The following is a 19,215-nucleotide window of genomic DNA, read 5'->3' on the forward strand; positions in this document are numbered from 1 at the left end:
GCTTAACGATCTTGCGGAGTTACGAAGGAATTTAAACCAGCGTCTGGACGAGTATCCGCGGCGTTGGTTCTCACAATCAGCGTGAAAAGAAGGCGAACGAAGAATGTAGGACGTGAAATTGATGAACAGGTTTCTGTGGTAAATCTACAAAGCAGTTCTCTCTACGCGGCGAACGTTTGCGGAAGTTCCCGTCTACTCGATATTCTGGTCGGTTGGCGTTTTCGATACAAACGGGCAACGTGATGGCTAGTATAAGTAACGTCGTTTCGCCACGGTATTCGTATCGGCAAACCCGTTGCGCACAGTTTTGAGTGCGATTAATAAAGTGGAATGCTGGAGAATTTATTGTTGAAACTGACTGAAAATATCTTTTCTGTCAGTTTCTAAAATATCAGTACTGAAAGTTAAAAATTCAGACTTTTCCATGAAAGAATAAAAATAAGAAATAAAATATGCTCTGAATTATTCATGTTCCTGAAATAATATATTGGAAATACTTGGTCAAGTAATGGAAAGAAACGTATGAAGAAATGTATGTGATTAAATTAGCTAATCTGCATTAAAAGTGCGAAAGCGCGGAGAAATTTTGAATAATGCCAGTTCCAGTCCAGGAAGATACAGAAATTTTTGTAAACAAAGAGCAACTTGCTTGTTCAAAACACAATTAAGAAATACTACTCGAGAATACTACGTCGTGAATACTTCATCAACTCAGATAACATTAAGTCGTATTTAGAGATTTAATGATGCGTTATACGTGCTTCCCGAACAGAACTGAAACTAACAAAATCGTCTCGTGACACGTGAAGAGAAATGATCAGACATTTCGTACAGAGTCATATGTTAAGGTTTTATTAGGACAGTAACGATGATTGCATTACAGTTCAGTAACTTATGCGTGAGATGTTCCGGCAAGAGCCTCAAAACAGAATAAGAAAATACATCCGCCACTAGCGGATACCATAGTCGATGCTCCGATCAATGATCGCGCTTTGTCCGGAGCATGACTACGATGCTTTTGAACAGTTTTAACCGCAGGACAAAGTTTGGAGCGCCCCAGGCGCAACTTTGATAACTCGCAGGTCCCAGTAATATGCGGCGTGTAAGGATAAAAGTTTATTTTTTTTTTTTTATTTCTCTTTTGTTTCTTTGGACTCAGGAACTTGCTGCTAGGCCGCTCCTGAACTTCCTGCCTAATTACGGAGCGCTCGTTGAGTCGTAAATCGCAAGAGATTGAAGTTTTTTTTTTCTTTTTTTTTTTTAATAACTATTCAACTAGTTAAATCGTCCTTGTACACATAGATCCTCCCTTAACTGCATACAAGTGCACTAATCTTCGCAAACTCAACTAGGCATGTTTTTTTTTTTTATTTTTCCTTTTTTCCTTTTTATTGGTGGCAAATCAACTCGATATAATGATAGAACGACGCGGAAAAGTATAATCTCGCCTACGTGTTTAGAAGCGCGTACGCGTTTACAAATTCTCTGCTTGTTTAATACGTAGCCCCCTAAAAATACAAAATACAAACGACAAGCGTGTCTCGATTTTCAATCAAGGCTTTGGTCGCAACGCGAAACGAACGAAACACTCGCCTGTTTATCAACGCTGCCTAAATCAACGGAGACTTTAGTTTAGATAGAGCGTGCGCAACGGAACAGAAAGGATTAGTAGACTTCAGGGTTTCGGCCCTCGACGCTACTACGACTTGTCGTTTTTCATTTAAACTCCGCCACGTGCTGCTGGAACTTACCGGTACGGAATAAAACAGCTTGACAATACATTATTGGTTGTGACAGCAACTCGAACGGATTAAATATAACAGTATTTACAACGTGATAGGTACATAGAAGCATTTCATAGTGCCAATTCGGGTGTACAACTTCCTAATAGTGTTTTTCTGCCGTATTCATCTCTTCATAGACAACATATAAATAACAATAAACCGAAGTGACAACTGCTCATATACATTGTACAGTCCTTTATCTTTTACTTTCTCACGCGCACCAGAGACGTTCAAATCGTAATACACAGTCATACTCCTCTCTCTCCTCTCTCTTCTCTCTTTCTCTCTCTTTTTTTTTTAATCTCTTTCTTTCTTACAAATCAACTAGAAACTTGGGAGAAGTAGTCAACGCATTATAAACCTATTAAAAAATATCCACAGTAGTCTAACATACACAATGACAGTATTGCTACCTATCCTTATGTGTCCTTTGGATACATCACGCTTGACATTGAGTTCAATAGTTTTGTCTTCTCTCGTATGTATTCATGGCGCTTCAACTTTTGAACATCAACGACCAATCGTAGGTACTCCTCTTCTGTTCGCTAGTTCAATTTGTTCGTTACCAGTTGACCAGCGTATCCCCGATTGCCGGTCGCAACGATTGGTAAAAACCATATTCCACTTTTGCTGCTGGTTACGCTTATGGCGATTAAGCTCGAGAAAGTGGCCTGGCTTACAGTTTACAGTTTGGCCGGCTTATAGTTCGAAATAATTTTCCGGCATAAAGTGGCAAACCTTTGTGCGATAAAGTTTCGCGAAACTATCGTTAACTCCGACGATAATGACTTTCTGCCTCGGTATGCCCCGGCATGCCGATGTGCCGATGCATTTCCCTATTCTCTCCCCGTCGTCACTCTCGCATTGGTCGTTAAACATTTATCTTTATTGATTGCGCCTTAAGTGGATGAAGTTTGAACACAGAAGTTTTGTGTGTATCGTTTTATCTTGACAACGTCTCCGAACTTGCAGCTCCTTTGCTCTTGTTTTCTTTTCATTAAACCGCGGTTGCTTGCACGTCTAGATGGTCAACCATTCGCTCGCGTTTTTGCTTTCGATTATTGTTGAAATGCTGGCTTAAAACATTGTCTAATCTAAGGGAAAAACTGGAGAAACGGAGAAGATTAATATTTACGTGATGATGATCTATTAAAATCTATTAAAAATTATTCGAATTATTCGCGATAAGTAGTTTATATTCTGAAATAAAAATGACAATCAATTCACATTACCTGCTACTAGTTTACTATTTATACATTCACGTAACTAAGCAAGTCCTCTCTTTTCAATAAACGACGTTATTGTTAGCGGTTTATCAAATCATCGACGTTGCTACAAAATCGAATTCAATGTACGGCTCGTATGTAATCCATAACAAATAGAATCATCTTTCTATACCACTTTCAGAAAATTATTTCAAACTATTTCGTGAACTAACACCAGCATAGTCTCGGTAATCGTCTCTCGATCGACGATTAAATTTATTGCTCTTCCTTCAGACGATGTCTGACTGTTCAATTTCTCGATTCAATAGTCATCTCCAGTTTCTCAATGTTCCAACACGTGCGTTAAATTGTTAAATCCGTTCCAACGCGAGATTCGTGTCGATAACTCCCCCTTTCACATTGATTCTTCAACGATATCGAAACACCGACGTTAGCAAGAATGTTAATCGTAATTAACCATTTTTTTCTTTATCAGTATGACTTAGTTCGAGCGGCGATTCGTAACCATTCGATTCGATTATTGTTCGCGTTACGAACCCCTCCACCAGTTTTGTTCGCGTTAATAATCAGACTTGTATTCGCGGTTTCTAATGAACTAAGAAGGAATGGAAACATCACAGTCATATAGAGGATGTAATAATAAATATGCTCGTAGTGTACTTAGGAAGGCGAATTTTCGTGTTTCCTCGGTTTTTTTTCTCACTATACGTATATGACTTTCGAATAAATTCTTCGGACAGATAGTTCATAGCGATTTAATAAATTCGTTTCCGTACGAGGAGAAAAACATTAACAATTCAGCACTTCTGGGTACGTCATGCTACAACAAATTATAGATTTATACCATTACTTATACAACTCTCGTAATATCCTCTCTTCGTACGCGTTCGTTAAGTATACTAACAGGGAACGATCTCGTGTTCGTAAATATAAAACGTTATGAAATTTTCAACGAGTGTACGCGGCGTGTTGCTAGATAATACCGGCCTTCTCTCTCTGTTCCAAAGAGACGTAAAGACCTAACGAATCTTCGTTGAACATCATGGCTTTTAAGTTTTCAAAAAAGAATCCTGTAATATCATCCACGTAATATTAATAAAAGGGAAAAAAAAAAAATAGATTGATTAAGCAGAGGAAACGAATGATTTATAGATTCCTGTTTTCGTGTCAAAAATAAATTACATTATATATATATATATATATATATCTATTATATACTTTGCAACAACTAAGATCGATTCGGAATCTAGAATCTTCCAGTGTTTTCGAACACTGTCCGAGGAATGATAAATAACAACCGCGTATCACTAGTCAAGACATCCCTATTAGACACTCTTTCGAAAACTTCACGGTTACCTCGCATCGCGAATGATACACCGAGTATCGATTTATTGCCAATACTTTTTCTCCGTGGATAGCCAGTGCGTAAGTAAAACGATGGAGAATGAACGGGCGAGTCAGCGCGTGGTGACGTTAGGTCTAATATAAACGAGTCAACGATGTCCTGGTGCGTCCATGTATATATCTTCAGAGGGAGATCGGGCTCCGGTGTGTGTCCCCTTTGGCAATTTCACTGATGCAAACGATGCAGCCACTTTCCTTGGTACGACGAATAATGGAGGATTTTGGATGGCTCCTGTCTTCGAAGTTATAGTTCGTTGTAAATTGAGCCAAGACCCCCCCTGCTCCTCCTCCTTCCCCCCCTCCGTCCAAGTTACTGATCGTGATTAAAGCGAAACTCGGCCAAAGAGAAGTGGGCTCACGAACAGCATCACCAGCACCATCGTTGCACCTTTAACAAAAAAATAAAGTAAGCGAGACTCGTGATTACCCTTGACACGATCGAGATAACGACGTTCTAAAAATCTTTTTACGTTCTGGCACACGGCGAGGGGGGGGGGGGTAGAGGAGGAAAGGAGAGGGAAGAGGAGGTTAGTGACTCTGACGACGACGTAAGAAAGAACGGACGTACGACGCGATAACAGGCATTTACGATAACACAAATAACTATGTACCGGCGCGCGGTACATCCGCTTCTCTTAAGTCCACCTCCCCGTAAATACTCGTCTGCTGCAACGATTCCGCCGCTGCTGGAAACGGTGGAAAATATCGTCTGTGTAATTATCTACCTAAAGCCCGTGTCCATGAAATGATTTATGCGAGAATAATGTGCTCTCGGCTAATTCTTAACTCTGGCTATTTACGTCTCGAGGAACTGTCTGCTTCATTCTTGTTTCTTTCTTTTTCTCTGTTTCTTTTTTTTTTTTTACTTCTCTTCCGTTTGATGCGCATCGTCTGGCGTGCTTTGTCAGACTGCGATTTTATGACCTGACTGATTCGATCCCCTACGAGCGGTTGCTGCAACGATAAAGTAAACGAAAGGGGAGAAAAGAAATTGAATCTGTTTTTTTTCTCGTAGACAAATTTTCAAGTGAACATAGTTTTTTTAGATACGTGCGCTTAAAAATTATATTAATATTTGTTATTAATTAATTTACATACGAGTAAGGTAAATTTAATTACGTGCAACATTATGACGTTTAACATTATACAAGAGGGGAAACGAATCAAATTACCGTATTCACTAGGGAAATTATTGACAGCGATAATGAGATCGCGCGTTTCACGATTATTCGTTCAAACGATAACTTTATTGTTGTTCGTTAATGTTGCATCGTTGCGTAGTTTTAATACTGCTCTTCCCAGTGTTCCCCTTCGTTCGATCCGATTTCGAACCGGTACCGTACCGAAAGTTCATTTGTATTTCCGCAACAGCGTGCAACGCGGGAGAAAGCGGGCGGAAGCCTTCTCTCGCGTTGATTTGCATAGCAAACGAGTTGCACGGATTTTCGTGTTGTTGTAATGCAGGTGTATTGAGAAAAATTTTGAATCGGGGCGTGCTCGATGGGGGGGGGGGCACTTGGGGAGTAATTGCGTTCGAAAGCACATTGCGTTTGAGAGTAAAAGAGAAGAAGAAAACAGAAGGGAGGAAGAGAGAGAGAGAGAGAGGGAGAGAGAGAAAGAGGGAAAGGAACCCAGACGCGAAGCTGGCAATATACCTTCTGCCTGGTAATGAATGGAACATTATGCAATCCTGTGCGATCGCATCGCGGTAAATACTGAAGATCAATGATATAATTAGGAATATCGAGCCCTCCGGGGATTTATTCTGTCGTCTTGAAAAAACGAATGGCCCGAAGAGAACAGCCGACGTTATCGACTGCCATAAATACGCTACGTCCGCGTTCCATTTGCAGTTTGTCCCAAAACAATGCCGTCCAATTCAATTCTATCAGCCGCCCTCGAAACACGACGCGCGTAATAATTGGCTCTGTTTAGTTTCACCGAATCCTCTTTTTTTCTCTCTCCCCCCCCCCGTATTTTCCCTTTTTTTTTTTCGTCTCTGTTTGCCAGACTTTCTCTGTTGGTCGCCAGCCGCGGTCTGTACGAGGACATCGACAGAGAGAGAAAGAGAGAGAGAGAGTCGAACGCATTAATTACTTTCATGATCGACTAAATTGCACGGACTGATGCCGGCGAGTTGTATTGTTTTGCTTGCCTACTACTCGCACCATTGCTGCCGCGCTCGCTACATCCATGCAATTTTCCTTTTAATTTCGTTTCCAATTTCTTTTGGAACCATTTTTTTGTCTCTCGATTCTTATTCGGTTAAAAAAAAAAAAGAAAAAAAGAAGAAAAAGCCACTCTCCGCTCGAGAGAGAAATAGCAGTTCGGCACTGATTGCTTTTGCTTTTTCTTTCTTCTTCTTCTTCTTCTTCTTCTTCTTCTTCTTTTTTTGTTTACAAACTCGGTAAAAATGAACTTGTCTTTTTTTTTGTTTCTCGAAGATGAGTTTCTAAGAACTCACTGTTGTAATTAATTTTTCTAACTTGTGTCATTTTGTCTCTTGTTGTTGTGTCTCCGTTTGCTCGATCATTACATTCAGGCAAACTTCAATTATAATTAATAATCTTAAATCAAATATGCACATGTATTAACAGCTAGCTGTACACTGTTATTACACTGGAACAATTTATCATTATTACACTTATTAATTAACATACAGGTTTCCCAATTAAATTGATCTAATATTTCATAGATATAATTTTCCACATGTATTACGTGACAAATTATAATATTTCGTCTCTCGAAAACGTGAATCTCATTGTATAAATATTATGCATTTTGTCGAACTTACACTTTAAAAGTGTAAAAGATTTTTAATTTTATATTGTAGAAAAAGAAATTATGTGTATATATATATATATATTCATTTTTCGTTCTACGCTTTGTATTTAATACATCATTATATCAATTGAATTTATATAGATACAAATGAGGAATACAAATTAACTAATGACGATGAAAAATTGTCAATAATTTAAACTCTTATAACTTTGTAAATGAAAATCATATAACAATACATTTGATTTCATTTTAGAGAAGAGACTCTCTATTTCGACATCATACATCGTATAAAAAGTAGGAAACTGAAGATAATTTCTTCTCGAAAACTGCGAAAATCAAATATGAAGAATATATGTAGAAACAGTAAAAAATTTGTTTCGTCACTGGATTCACCATCATTTTCACGGCGAGTGAAGTCTCCCTTTCACAACTCACTATACGATTTTTTTTTCACCACTTTATTAAACTCTGAATATTGGCTCCCAACATTTCGTCGTTTAATCCTAACGATCAAAGTTCAATAAAATAGTGAAAAAAATCATTCAGCAGGTTTTAAGAGTTTCGTTACTCTTCAAGATAATGGATAAAGTTATGAAAAAAATTTCTTTCTTTATTGTTCTTACAGAATCATTCGAATTTTTACCATTTTTGAGGAAAAAGTATCTTTTGTACTTTTGTAACATTATCTTTGTGAAAGTAGATTGTTTTACTGTTCAAAATGAGACCAAGTAGATTGTTATATGATCTTTTTTTTTCACAAAGTCACAACAGTTTGAATTATCGATAATATTCCATCGTCATTGGATGAATTTTACTATTCACTTTATTTAGAATCCAATTTGATCAGATTTGCTCCTCTCTTGCTCCTCACTCGTTGGTATTGTTTGTCGATTTTTCCAAATATTTCTCGATTTTTCAATTGCTCGGTCGTGAGTCGTTCTTGCACGCAGATCTAATTAGTTTTAACGCGCGAACGCAGTAAGGCAATTTTGGAGATTATGTTACGTAATCGTGTTACAGTAATTTCGATTCCATTCAACTTTCGCGGGATTTAATTGAACAGCCTATTTCAATTTCTTTTCAGAATTAATACGTTCATTAATTTATTCATAATACTCCACATTATGGAACCTGAGCCGAGAGTACGTGGATTATTACGTGCAATAACGAATACTGTCTATTAATCGCCATCGATTACATCGATAAATCTGAAAACGAATTTTGCGCGTTTAATTATTTTTTAAGAGAGAAGGTTGGCAATGAAAACTAATTGTTAATAAATCATTCGTAATGTAAAGACGCAAAAATGCACGGAATTAAATTTTTATATATTTTATATAATATTTTAAATATAAATTATAAATTTATATATATAATATATATATTATATATTATATATTTTATAGATATCTCTTATTATATAAAGAATTAAATTTTTATATATTTTATATATAAAATACATCTGTTTTTGAAAATTTGACGAATTTGGAAATTTATCGTGCAATTTCATATTTCGATGAACACGAGTACATTTCTACGAGTATTGCACGAAACATTTTGATAGTATAACACGTCCATCCTGATTTCACGTAAATTCGCATTTTCGTACAATTTCCCAAAAAGGCGATTTAAATAACAGATCGTTTCATCTGTTAAATATTACAAACAAAATACTCCTAGCTATGATTGCATCGGTCTCGAACAAAATTGAAGATACAACCGAAAAGGGGAACATTTAATTCCAATAGTAAAGCAATACATTTATCATCCTAATCAGATTATTGTTCATTTTCAAGATTAATTTAATATTCGGAAAATAATTTAATATTGTCTGTATCGTTAAAATTGCAAGTGATAAATTTTACATTTTCATAGGTACATTTTATATTTATATTTTTACGATATATATATATATATGTCAAATATTGGAAGATGATCGTTAGAATTGCAAGTAATAGATTTTAGCCAACTTCTTGCCAGAACCAGCGAGAGTATCGTCGTTCGCGACAATCTGCTGTGTAAAATTCCCTACGAACGATACATATGGAAATGAACCGGGTCTAGCACGGTGTCTTTGAGCGAATCGAAGAAAAAGGAAGATCCCCCCTGCTCGCGTAATTTAGAGTATATCATGCCAAAGGTTTCCGTAAGTTTGTTCGGCTTCTTTTATATCCGGGTAACTTGATTCTTGTCTTCGGGATTGGTTTGCATTCCGTTTGCTTTACATTGCATTCGAATTTAGAGGAGGGCCAACGAGTACATTTTCTGCTCTGCTCTCTCGCTCTCTTTCCTGCTTTGTTTCTCTATCAAGCGCAGACGTCTGTCTGTATGGTGTGCGTGTAATATCATAAAAACGGAAAGGAGAGAAAGCCCCTTTGTGTCGTTCGTAAAGGAGATTTTGTAAAATAAAAATCTCGCAATGCTCGTGTAAAACGTGTTCCGAATGTGAATCCAGCCGCTGCAAACTTGAAATTTTTGTCCCATTGATACTCGGATACTGTCCGCCATTTTCTCGGCATTGTGCCGCGAGTAATTGTTGATAAGAAGCCCCCTTCGCCGCAATACTTCTCAACGTGAGTTCTAGACGATTAAACTTTACGTTTGAATTTTATGCTTAATAATGATTAATAATAAATAGATGCAGAATCTTCAGTTTATTTCTAACCTGTTCGAATATTATTAACTAGCTGCAAAGTTAAATTAAAAACAAAATTTTTCTAGTACTCTTTACTCTATAGATAATGAAACAAAAATATGTAACTCAGATTATGTTGACGAAGAAGGAATATGAAGCTTTTTAATATTATAAATATTAATTTTGCAATGACTTGAATAGATACAACAAATATTTCACTTTTTTAGATTTTTTAGATTTATTTTAATGATTTTTGTTTTGAAAATCTTGAAATTTAGATTTTATTTTAAATTATTTTCATCATTAGAGCTTTTCCCGTGTTCAATATAATAAATTTTATTTTATTTTATTTTTAAAATGTTTAGATTAGTATGTTAGAAATTTAGATTTTATTTCAAATTACTCTCATCTTGCGTCTAAAATTACAATTTTATTTTAAAAATCTAGACTACTACGTTAAATTATAAACGTAGATCGTAAATGTTAGATTACACGTTTATCTTAAATTATTTTTATCACCGAAGCTCTTCTCGAGTCCAACCTACTTGCAGAATTTCAAAATTGTTACAATCTATGTCTTCAACTTGTCACTTGTCAATTTTCTAAGTAATGTAAATTATCGTGGAGTCTGATCATGTACATCTTGGAGTTAAAAATTTCAGAACTGTGATATTGCTACTCGTTATCCGTTTCACGTATCGCTCTTGATTTATGTCCGATTAATGCGAGCGAATCCATCTTTCGAGTGATTTAATAATGGAAGAAGGTACAGAAAAATTCGATTTTCTCTATCAACATCTGCAGGGCAGACACGGAAATCCTCTTATAAATCGCGTATAATCCTTTTTACACTAACGCGTGGCCCCGCTGTTACCGATGTAAACTCGTGTCGATTATTCATCGGATTGCGCGATAAACCGTCGATTACTTGAATCCGACGAGACGTTCGATTTTTTTTTTTTTTCTTTTTGGTTTAAAACTGTGACCAATGTTGCTTCTTCATTTCGCGAACACGGAGAGAAAAAATTCGTCGAACAACTTGCAAATTCAGCTTTTTAGGGCAAGTTCTATAACTAACTAACTATAAACTTGCTTCAGAATCTTTTTTCTCTTTTTTTTTTTTTTTATAAATGAATTGACATACGACACGTGCTGAGTATTAAGAATAGAAATTGTCCCGAGACTTTTGCACGTGGAAATAAAAAATGCAAGTGCACGTTACATGTTTCACGACGCGCATTCACAACTGATATGTGTTTTACATCGCAGACTATGGTTTCGTGAGCCTCGCTAACACGGTATCGCGTTTCTAAAGACTGGCATTAGCAGCGCGATATCGATTCCTTCATTAGAATGTATGCCTCGATAATGAATCGTTGGAAGATTTCGTGTGTTGCTGCGTTTTCGATCGAGTTTCTATTCTTTCTTTTCTTTTTTATCTTTTTTTAAACGCTTTTTAACGACAAGAAAATATGCTACAGATTTTCAAGAGATTTTAAAAGATTCGTTTTAGTTCTAATTAAAAGCAAGATTGCTCGTAACTCTTTTCCAAACGTGATAGATCATTTTTTGTTAATTTAGTTTGTAGAATTTGTAAAATTTATGTTCTCCGATTTTTCGATCACTTATAAATTTCGATCATTATTTTTTAATAATTTACTTCAATAACGTGCATACATAAGGACATCTAACAAGAGGAAATGTCAGAAAATAACATATTCCATTGGAATAACAGAACATGCGTCGATATTCGAATAATGGGCGTTCAAATATGGAAGTTTACTATATCGACATTTTTTTTTGCCGAGGAACATGTTTTCAATTAAATAATGTTATTTAACCGTGCAATATAAATAACCAGAAAATGTTACACCGATATTGATACTCTTATTTTGCATACATTCGTTTTTTTTTTTTAAATAACATTTGTAAAAGCTCCGTACGAATCTTGTAATTTCATGTACAGCTGTATTTTCATATCTCCGCTCGTATAAAATTGCTACGTTATCTTAACATTTCCTACTTTCATGTCGTTCAACATTAAACGCGACTCGATCGCATGTTTTATGCCCGTGATCGTTTCCACAAAATATTTAACGAGAAGCCGGGAACGCAGAGCGACAGCTGTATTAATATCTAATTATTACCATTGTCATGTAAACAAATGTTGAAATTATATTATTTAAAACGAGATATTAATGGTTCATTTGCACTCAATTACCAGTTTATAATTACTCGAACGCGTCGTCATGCTATTTTTTTTTTCGCGTACGTAAATTCCGCTATATTTTATGTATCAACGTCCAAACATACCCATGGAATTTCCATAACCACCTCCGGTTATTTCGTGCTACGGAAAGTATTCGCACACTCGATGAAAAATTGTCGATATTTTAAACTTTCATAACTTCGTGAAAAAAAAAAGAAAGAAAGGAAAAAGGGAATGGAAAAGTGGAACAATCCAACATTCTGAAGCGAGAAATTCTGCTCTCACAATATTCTTTCTTTTCGAAGAACATCATTTCGAAAGGGGATAGGTAAAAATGCTTTTTCTCTCTCTTGAAAATATTCTGCAAGCTTGAACATTATTATTTATGGCAACTGAAAAAATGTTGCACGTAACTAAATCCCGCGCCATGATCCTGAAGATTGAAATTCACTCTTCGTGCAACGATCCCTTAATCTCCTGCGTTAGTAACTGGTTCGCGGACCATAACGAGTGACTGAACCGTATAGAATAATTCGTCTTCTTTTCGAATTTATCGGTATTTCTCTGGATAGAAATTACTGAGAAGTGAATATGCTAAGTAAATTTATTATTTGCTTTACCTGCGTTATATTTCAATGTACTTAAAACTGAGAAAATACTGCAATTTTGGACCAAATATTCTCGACGTGCGTGGCACGTTATTCCAGCGCAAGAGGTGAAAATTTCTTGCACGATCTCTCTTCGCGATGTTGCGGAAGCTTAAACTATTGGCAATTCGTCATCGTGCGTACAAATATTTTCCCGTAGAATCAACGGCAGGTACATTTTTTCGTTCCAGAAACGTGTCTCGCGGTTGTACCGTGGGTAATTACATATTTTATAAAACGATGCAGAAAGAGAGATATCACGCGCCTTCCTTCTTTCTCGCGCACGCTATTAAATGAGGCGTATTTAAATTTTCGTTTGTACAATCAGAACCAGAGGATTATATTAATATTTCGAGAATTCTATTTTCGTTTCTCTGTCGTCTGTGCGGAAATTAACCAGCACGGAGTGGAAGAAAAAAAAAAAAAGAAGGAAAAAAGAAAAAGAGAAAAGAAAATATCCAGCGCTGTGCGCAGAGAAACGTGAAAATTTGAGTTCGAGAAAGAGGGACTGGGAGGAGGGAAACGCAATGGAGGAAGTTTAGCTTTACCTTTTATCGCTGATGCGTTACTCATCGGTGGCTTTGTTGTATAATTTCCTTCCTCGTCCACGAACACATAGCTTGCGTTAAATCCTGTTGCATCGTATCTGTCGTTGCTCTTAAAAGTTACGCGAAAGAACTTTCTGTCGCTCTCCACGTCGAATTCCTTTTGTTGGCCGCAGTGCCTCGAGTACTTCCGGTCCCTGGACATGTAATTCGAAAATTCGACGAAGTCGCTCGCAGATATCGCCTCGCAGCTGTAACATCAACGTCGTTTCGATCAGAGGTGGATTAACTTTTCGATTTTCGTTTAGGGGGGCATTCTAGTGTGAACTTTTGAAAAAAAATCAGTTTTTTTCTTTTTTGCATATCCTTAAAGGACATCATTTCAAAAATAAATCTCTGTAACCTTGCACGTGAACTCCTAAAATTAACGAAGTTAATGACGATCAGCGTCATTGTTACCGCAATACTAAACTTTAAAGGCATTTTGTCTGGAAATTGTTTTTCAGAACGGTGTCCATGATATCTCAAAATCTATTTGATCAATTGGCTCAAAATTTTAAGTGCGCATTTAGTACATGTGTGACCATAGCCCCTACCAGAATCAACCAAAAAATTTTATTTTTTATATTTTTTTAGGCTTCCGACGTTTAACAAAAACATGCAAAAATTGATAATCGAACTTCGCAGTATCGCCACTTTTTTAATTAATTAACGACTTTTTTCTTTTGGTACCTGCTATAGCCAAACTCATACTAATTAAGGAACATTCACGGTTTTTTATTTCCGGCAAGCAGAATGACCGGAATTATGGACACCGTGAGACGACCTTTTTTAAAAACGAGTTTTTTGTTTGAGAGTATGCAGTGCCACTAATTTTAACTCTTTTTGTTCCAAAAAATTTTAAAACGTTGTTGAAATACGTACAAATAAACCTTGTCAATTTGACTGTATAATAGTTTCTTTGCAAAAAATTCCCTAACAAAGTTAAAAAAACACGCACTTCACATTAGAAAATCCCCTTAAATGAGAAAAACACTGATCGCCAAATTTAACGGAGATTTTTGAAAAAAAGAAACAAATATCAAACGATTAAAACATATTTAATTTTGGTTATGAATCGAGTTTTCACACCATCGTGTTGTCATTTAAAATATTCAATTACATGTATCGGAGATACATATAGAATTATATGGAACGATATCATCGTAACATATTGAACACGATATCCCAATAAATGAAGATGGCGATTATGTTGTAATATTTAAGTTCTGTGAAGTTTATTTTAATTCTTTTAACACGTAAAGTGTCTGATGTTGAACGATTATTAATTGTGATATCTTTGAGAAAGTTGGACGTGATATATATATATATATATAAAATATTCAACTAGAAAGTCTTCAAGTCTTTTATTTCATCTTAATCAAATATTCAACTTCGTACATATAATAGGCACTTTACATGAATTTCTATATGTTCGAATATTTTTCTCAATAATTGTACTTTTAAAACTAACGAAAGACCTGATCACTCGAACAGAATTACTCAGAACGTTGTCCTTAACCTGTTAACCAGGAAAGACAAGATCCCAATCTTGAAAACATGATAATTTCACCATTTATCGAGCTATTATTTTTTTAAAGCTGCCACGTTATTATATCTATTAAAAAACAAGCCACGTTATAATTTCATTTAGGACCAATTTCATTTGACCAAATCGCAATCAATATGCTTTTATTAATTATTAATTCGTTAATTTTGGGAGCCTTTGATCAAGAAATGACTCGGTTAACAAGTTACCAACACACATCTCGAAACTATGAATATATAATCGATGAATTCCGTTCTGTTACTTTACACTCTCGTTCGAACTCTTTCACTCCTCGTCCCTATTTCAAAATCGCTGACCCGCGTAATCCCGTCTTTTTACAACGACCCGCGTATAGGATCGGTATAATCTTATGAATTGGATAGTATAACATAATGTAGCGGGAAGATATTGCGCTCGATATTATCCCCGTAGAAACGACGAGGAGACAAGCTTATCCGTGTCTGCGAACTTGTATAAAATTACACACAATATGCGAGCAGAATACAGAGTATCGAAGTTTACACGATTTTCGGCGTGCTTTATTACGGAAGTCTGGCTCTTTCGTTGCGTACACCCTCGCGAGTTATTAATTTTCTTTAAATGTTACCGGTTATAACTTCAATAACGAGTAGCTGTGTCGGGCTATTAACAATTTAAATACGCCCATTTACTGTTAATTCCACATTGGTTAATAAATTTTAAAGCCGATTTAAAATCGTTCGCGAAACACGAGCGTTAATTATAAAATTTTCGTTACCGCGATGGAGTCTGATTAAAGGTTAATCATTTGCTATGAGTGATATACGATTTAGAGAAAATTCGTAGTAGAAGAAAAGAACTAGCAATCGTTAGTAATCCGGGTGGTTTATAATCACGATTAATTTTCTTACTGTTTTTGACTTTTAAAAAGTCTGAGAAAATTCTGAGATGCTTATCGAAGTCTTTATTTTGATGTAGAAATATATCATATTAGAAGTAACAAAAGCTATCAATTCCAAGAATTTTTTAAAAAAATTCTTGCAAAATTGAGCGTCAAATTAAAAATTCAGTGATATATTTTGACTATATTTTATATATATATATATTACTTAAATATATTATATATGTTTTTTATATTATATATATTATGACTATATTTTAGATCAGTGATTCCCATCAACAAAGTTTGTTTTTTTCTTTATTTTCTTAAATCAGCTAAACAGTCATGAACGACTCAAATTAATCTGATGACATTTGTATTTTCGATCTTACATTTTACAATTTATTTCAATTTTTTTATAATAGCAGCCTAACATAAGATATCGAAAACGAGTAAAAACAGCACGAGTTTCTCTTTGTAAATCAAAATTATATAATTGTGCTTTTGCCTTTTTATTTCCACTCTTTCAACCGCTATTTTTTGGTGTCCTCTATCATTGTCAATATTATTTTCGCGTATCACAGATTGGAAAACCGCTGCTTTGGACCACGAGTTTGGATTAATTGTCATTATCATGTCACACATATAAATTTAAAGATATCATCTTTCTTTAATTTCAATGTGAAATTGTAACTCACGAATGTATCAAAGTGAACAGCTCGACAACTGTTAAATATAATAACGCAAGTATCGTGTTCGATAGATTACTCAATCTACAATAAACGTTATCAATAAACAACATCGTGTCTCTGTGTTGAACGAGAACTAAATAGCGGCGAAAGTTCATGGCGTCGTGTCCTGTTTCAGCAATGCCCGATGACAAGCCCGCGGCAACCGTTAGTTTACTATCACACAGACTACAAAATACAATTGCGGATGTATTATTCAGTAGTATCCTAAGTTCGCCATTCGTCCGGTGAATTTATATTTTTCGGTCGGGTCGTGTGTCACGCAATCACTGATAAATTGATATACATGTGGGCGGGAGGGATGTTCGATGAAATATTCACCTTTCGCGACGAATATCGAGGAGATCCGAATGATTTTTCCCCGGTGTTCCAACGAGCGGCGTGGCGCGTGCTCGTAAATTGCTTTCGTGGCCGCTCGGACCGGCAATTCCATAAGTAATTCAATCTTGGCTCTTGCCGCGCATAATTTCGATACACGTACAGCCACGTGCATCTGTGAATGCACGCGTGGCTCGCGTTCATCGCCGAATATTTACAATCGGGTGTATCCTTCTGGATATTCTGTTTTCGTACAGCCCACCTCCTTCCGTGCACCCATAAACGTGTATCTTCGCGTCGGGTTATCGTCCGACGGTGTCGACGAATTTCCCCCGATTACGTAACGTGCGATTAAAGTCGGCGTCAGAAGCGAACGTCGTTTTATTTCTGTGCGCGGCGGCGCGAGAACGATTTCGGGAGCGCGGCGTGCCAAGTTCGAGTTTTCGTTCTTAAGCCACGGCCGCGCGAAAATAACTCTAAACGAGTTTAAAACGTTTATTTTAAAAGTGGCCTAAGTCCATTTTCCAAAAATGAAGAAAAAAAAAAAGAAATCAAGCTAGTTGTTTTAATATGTATGTTTCTACGTTGTCTTTTCGTTTTTGGACAAATATATTTAACTAATATATTTAAAATAATGTATACTTAATATATTTAAAATAATATATAACATGTAAAAAATAATAATAATATATATTGAAATAATATATAATAATATATGTAAAAAATAATAACATATATTTAAAATAATATATAACATTTAAATAATAATAATATATATTGAAATATATAATATATACAATATATTTAAAATAATATAAAATCACTAAGATTTTGCACAGAGAAAATTAGTTGGTTAGTAGAATGATAAAAATTTTTATTTTGAGAGTGGCTCAATTAAGAGCGTTCCATTTTAAGAGTTTCAAACTGATGTGATAAGTATATTATGCAGTAAAATTTCGTGAGATAAGAGCTATATTTCTTTATTATTAAAATAGTAGTGTTATAATTGGCTCAGACAGTGATTTTTTTAAATAATAATAATTCCATTAAATACAGAGGATTTCATTTCAACTGAACTTCTAAAAGACGCGATTTTTAGAAGGTTTTATGAAACATTATGAATGAGGATGCACTATTCAAAACTCTGGATTTAATACCGCGTCGAGAGAGACCAAGAAACTTTAATAATATTGAATACACTGTATTTCACTATCTCTTACGCATACACAAAGTGGAGAAGAATGAATTATAAATTACGAGACATTATTTGAATGTAACATTTCATAAAATAAAATTTGGATATTTCTTAATTTTATAACACAAAATTGTAATATTTCTTTTCATTTTACGGAAATTTTATCTTTTTCAAGGGACTCGCGCTAGTTCAAAAATTAAAACAGTTGCTTCATTAATTTCGAAAGTGGCCATTTAAGTTCATTTATAGCCATCGGGAACGTGTTATTTTCTAAACAATGTTCGCCGTACGAGTTGGGTTGGTGAATTATACACCCTTAGAAGCACAAAAAACATTATACCGCCACGTTACCAATATTTTTAAATTTATCAAAACCGCAAACCGTGTTAAATATCTTGATTTAAAGATAAATGGACTTGGGCCACTTTCGAAATAAACGGCTCGAATATGGCCAACGACGCCTGTGTGGCAATGCGAACGTCACGTCACCGCCTCCTGGCGATCGCAGGCCGCGGAAAAATACATACATACATACATACATACATACATACGTATCAGAAATATTGCATAGAGAAATATCGCCGCCGGCGAAAATATTACGCCTCGTGTCCTGTAATTAAAGAGAGCGAGAGGAAGCCGCCGGCGATCGACCAAAGGATAAATGGCACTGATAACGACGATTTACGCGAGCGAGTTTCGTCCATGCGGTGAAATGCATTCAGACTCCCCCTGTAAATAACATATCGCGCTCGTAAGAAATATTGATACGTGAGCGATGACGCTATTATCACCGCGGCGGTGATATATATCACGCGTGTCGCTCCTTTCATCGATGACGTAAGTGGCAATTCCCGTGATAGATCATCATTCGGTTCGCGCGTTTCTTTACGTACATTTCGGAGTGTTTACGGAATCGGATTCAGACACAGACACAGCAAAAAGAAATCGGAGTTTTGAACGTAGTGGATAAAAACACGTTACTATTACGCGATAGTAAGTAATTCAGAAAACCTTTGTTATTGCCAGTGTTGAAAACATAATCGGGTGTGTTTATAATCGCGTTTCATTTTTCACATTGTTGTCGCAATTTTAAGTAGAAAAATTACTGATGAAATAATTTTAATCGATAAATATAATTATCTCCAAAATTGTTTGTACATTTAAAAAAATGTCTGAAATTATATTTTTTCCTGTTTTGTGAGGAACTTTGTTCTTGTCTCTACACGTGTACGAGATATGAAGTGATACTTGAAGAGATAGTTACTTATTGTG

At 35.6% G+C, this 19,215-nt stretch overlaps 1 protein-coding gene across 1 annotated transcript in view; it reads right to left on the reverse strand.

Annotated features, from left to right (window-relative positions):
- Positions 1–829: 829 nt before the first annotated feature.
- The window catches only part of LOC122533391 (suppressor of lurcher protein 1), a 93,501-nt gene continuing 75,115 nt past the window's right edge, over positions 830–19,215 (reverse strand). The window contains 3 exon segments of the mRNA XM_043663038.1: positions 830–4,746; positions 4,748–4,802; positions 13,238–13,485. Coding sequence (XP_043518973.1) covers positions 4,725–4,746; positions 4,748–4,802; positions 13,238–13,485 — 325 coding nt within the window. The 3' untranslated portion in view covers positions 830–4,724.

The sequence above is a fragment of the Frieseomelitta varia genome, unplaced genomic scaffold (assembly GCF_011392965.1).
Source record: "Frieseomelitta varia isolate USP_RPSP 00005682 unplaced genomic scaffold, Fvar_1.2 scaffold_146, whole genome shotgun sequence".
Lineage (NCBI taxonomy): Eukaryota > Metazoa > Arthropoda > Insecta > Hymenoptera > Apidae > Frieseomelitta > Frieseomelitta varia.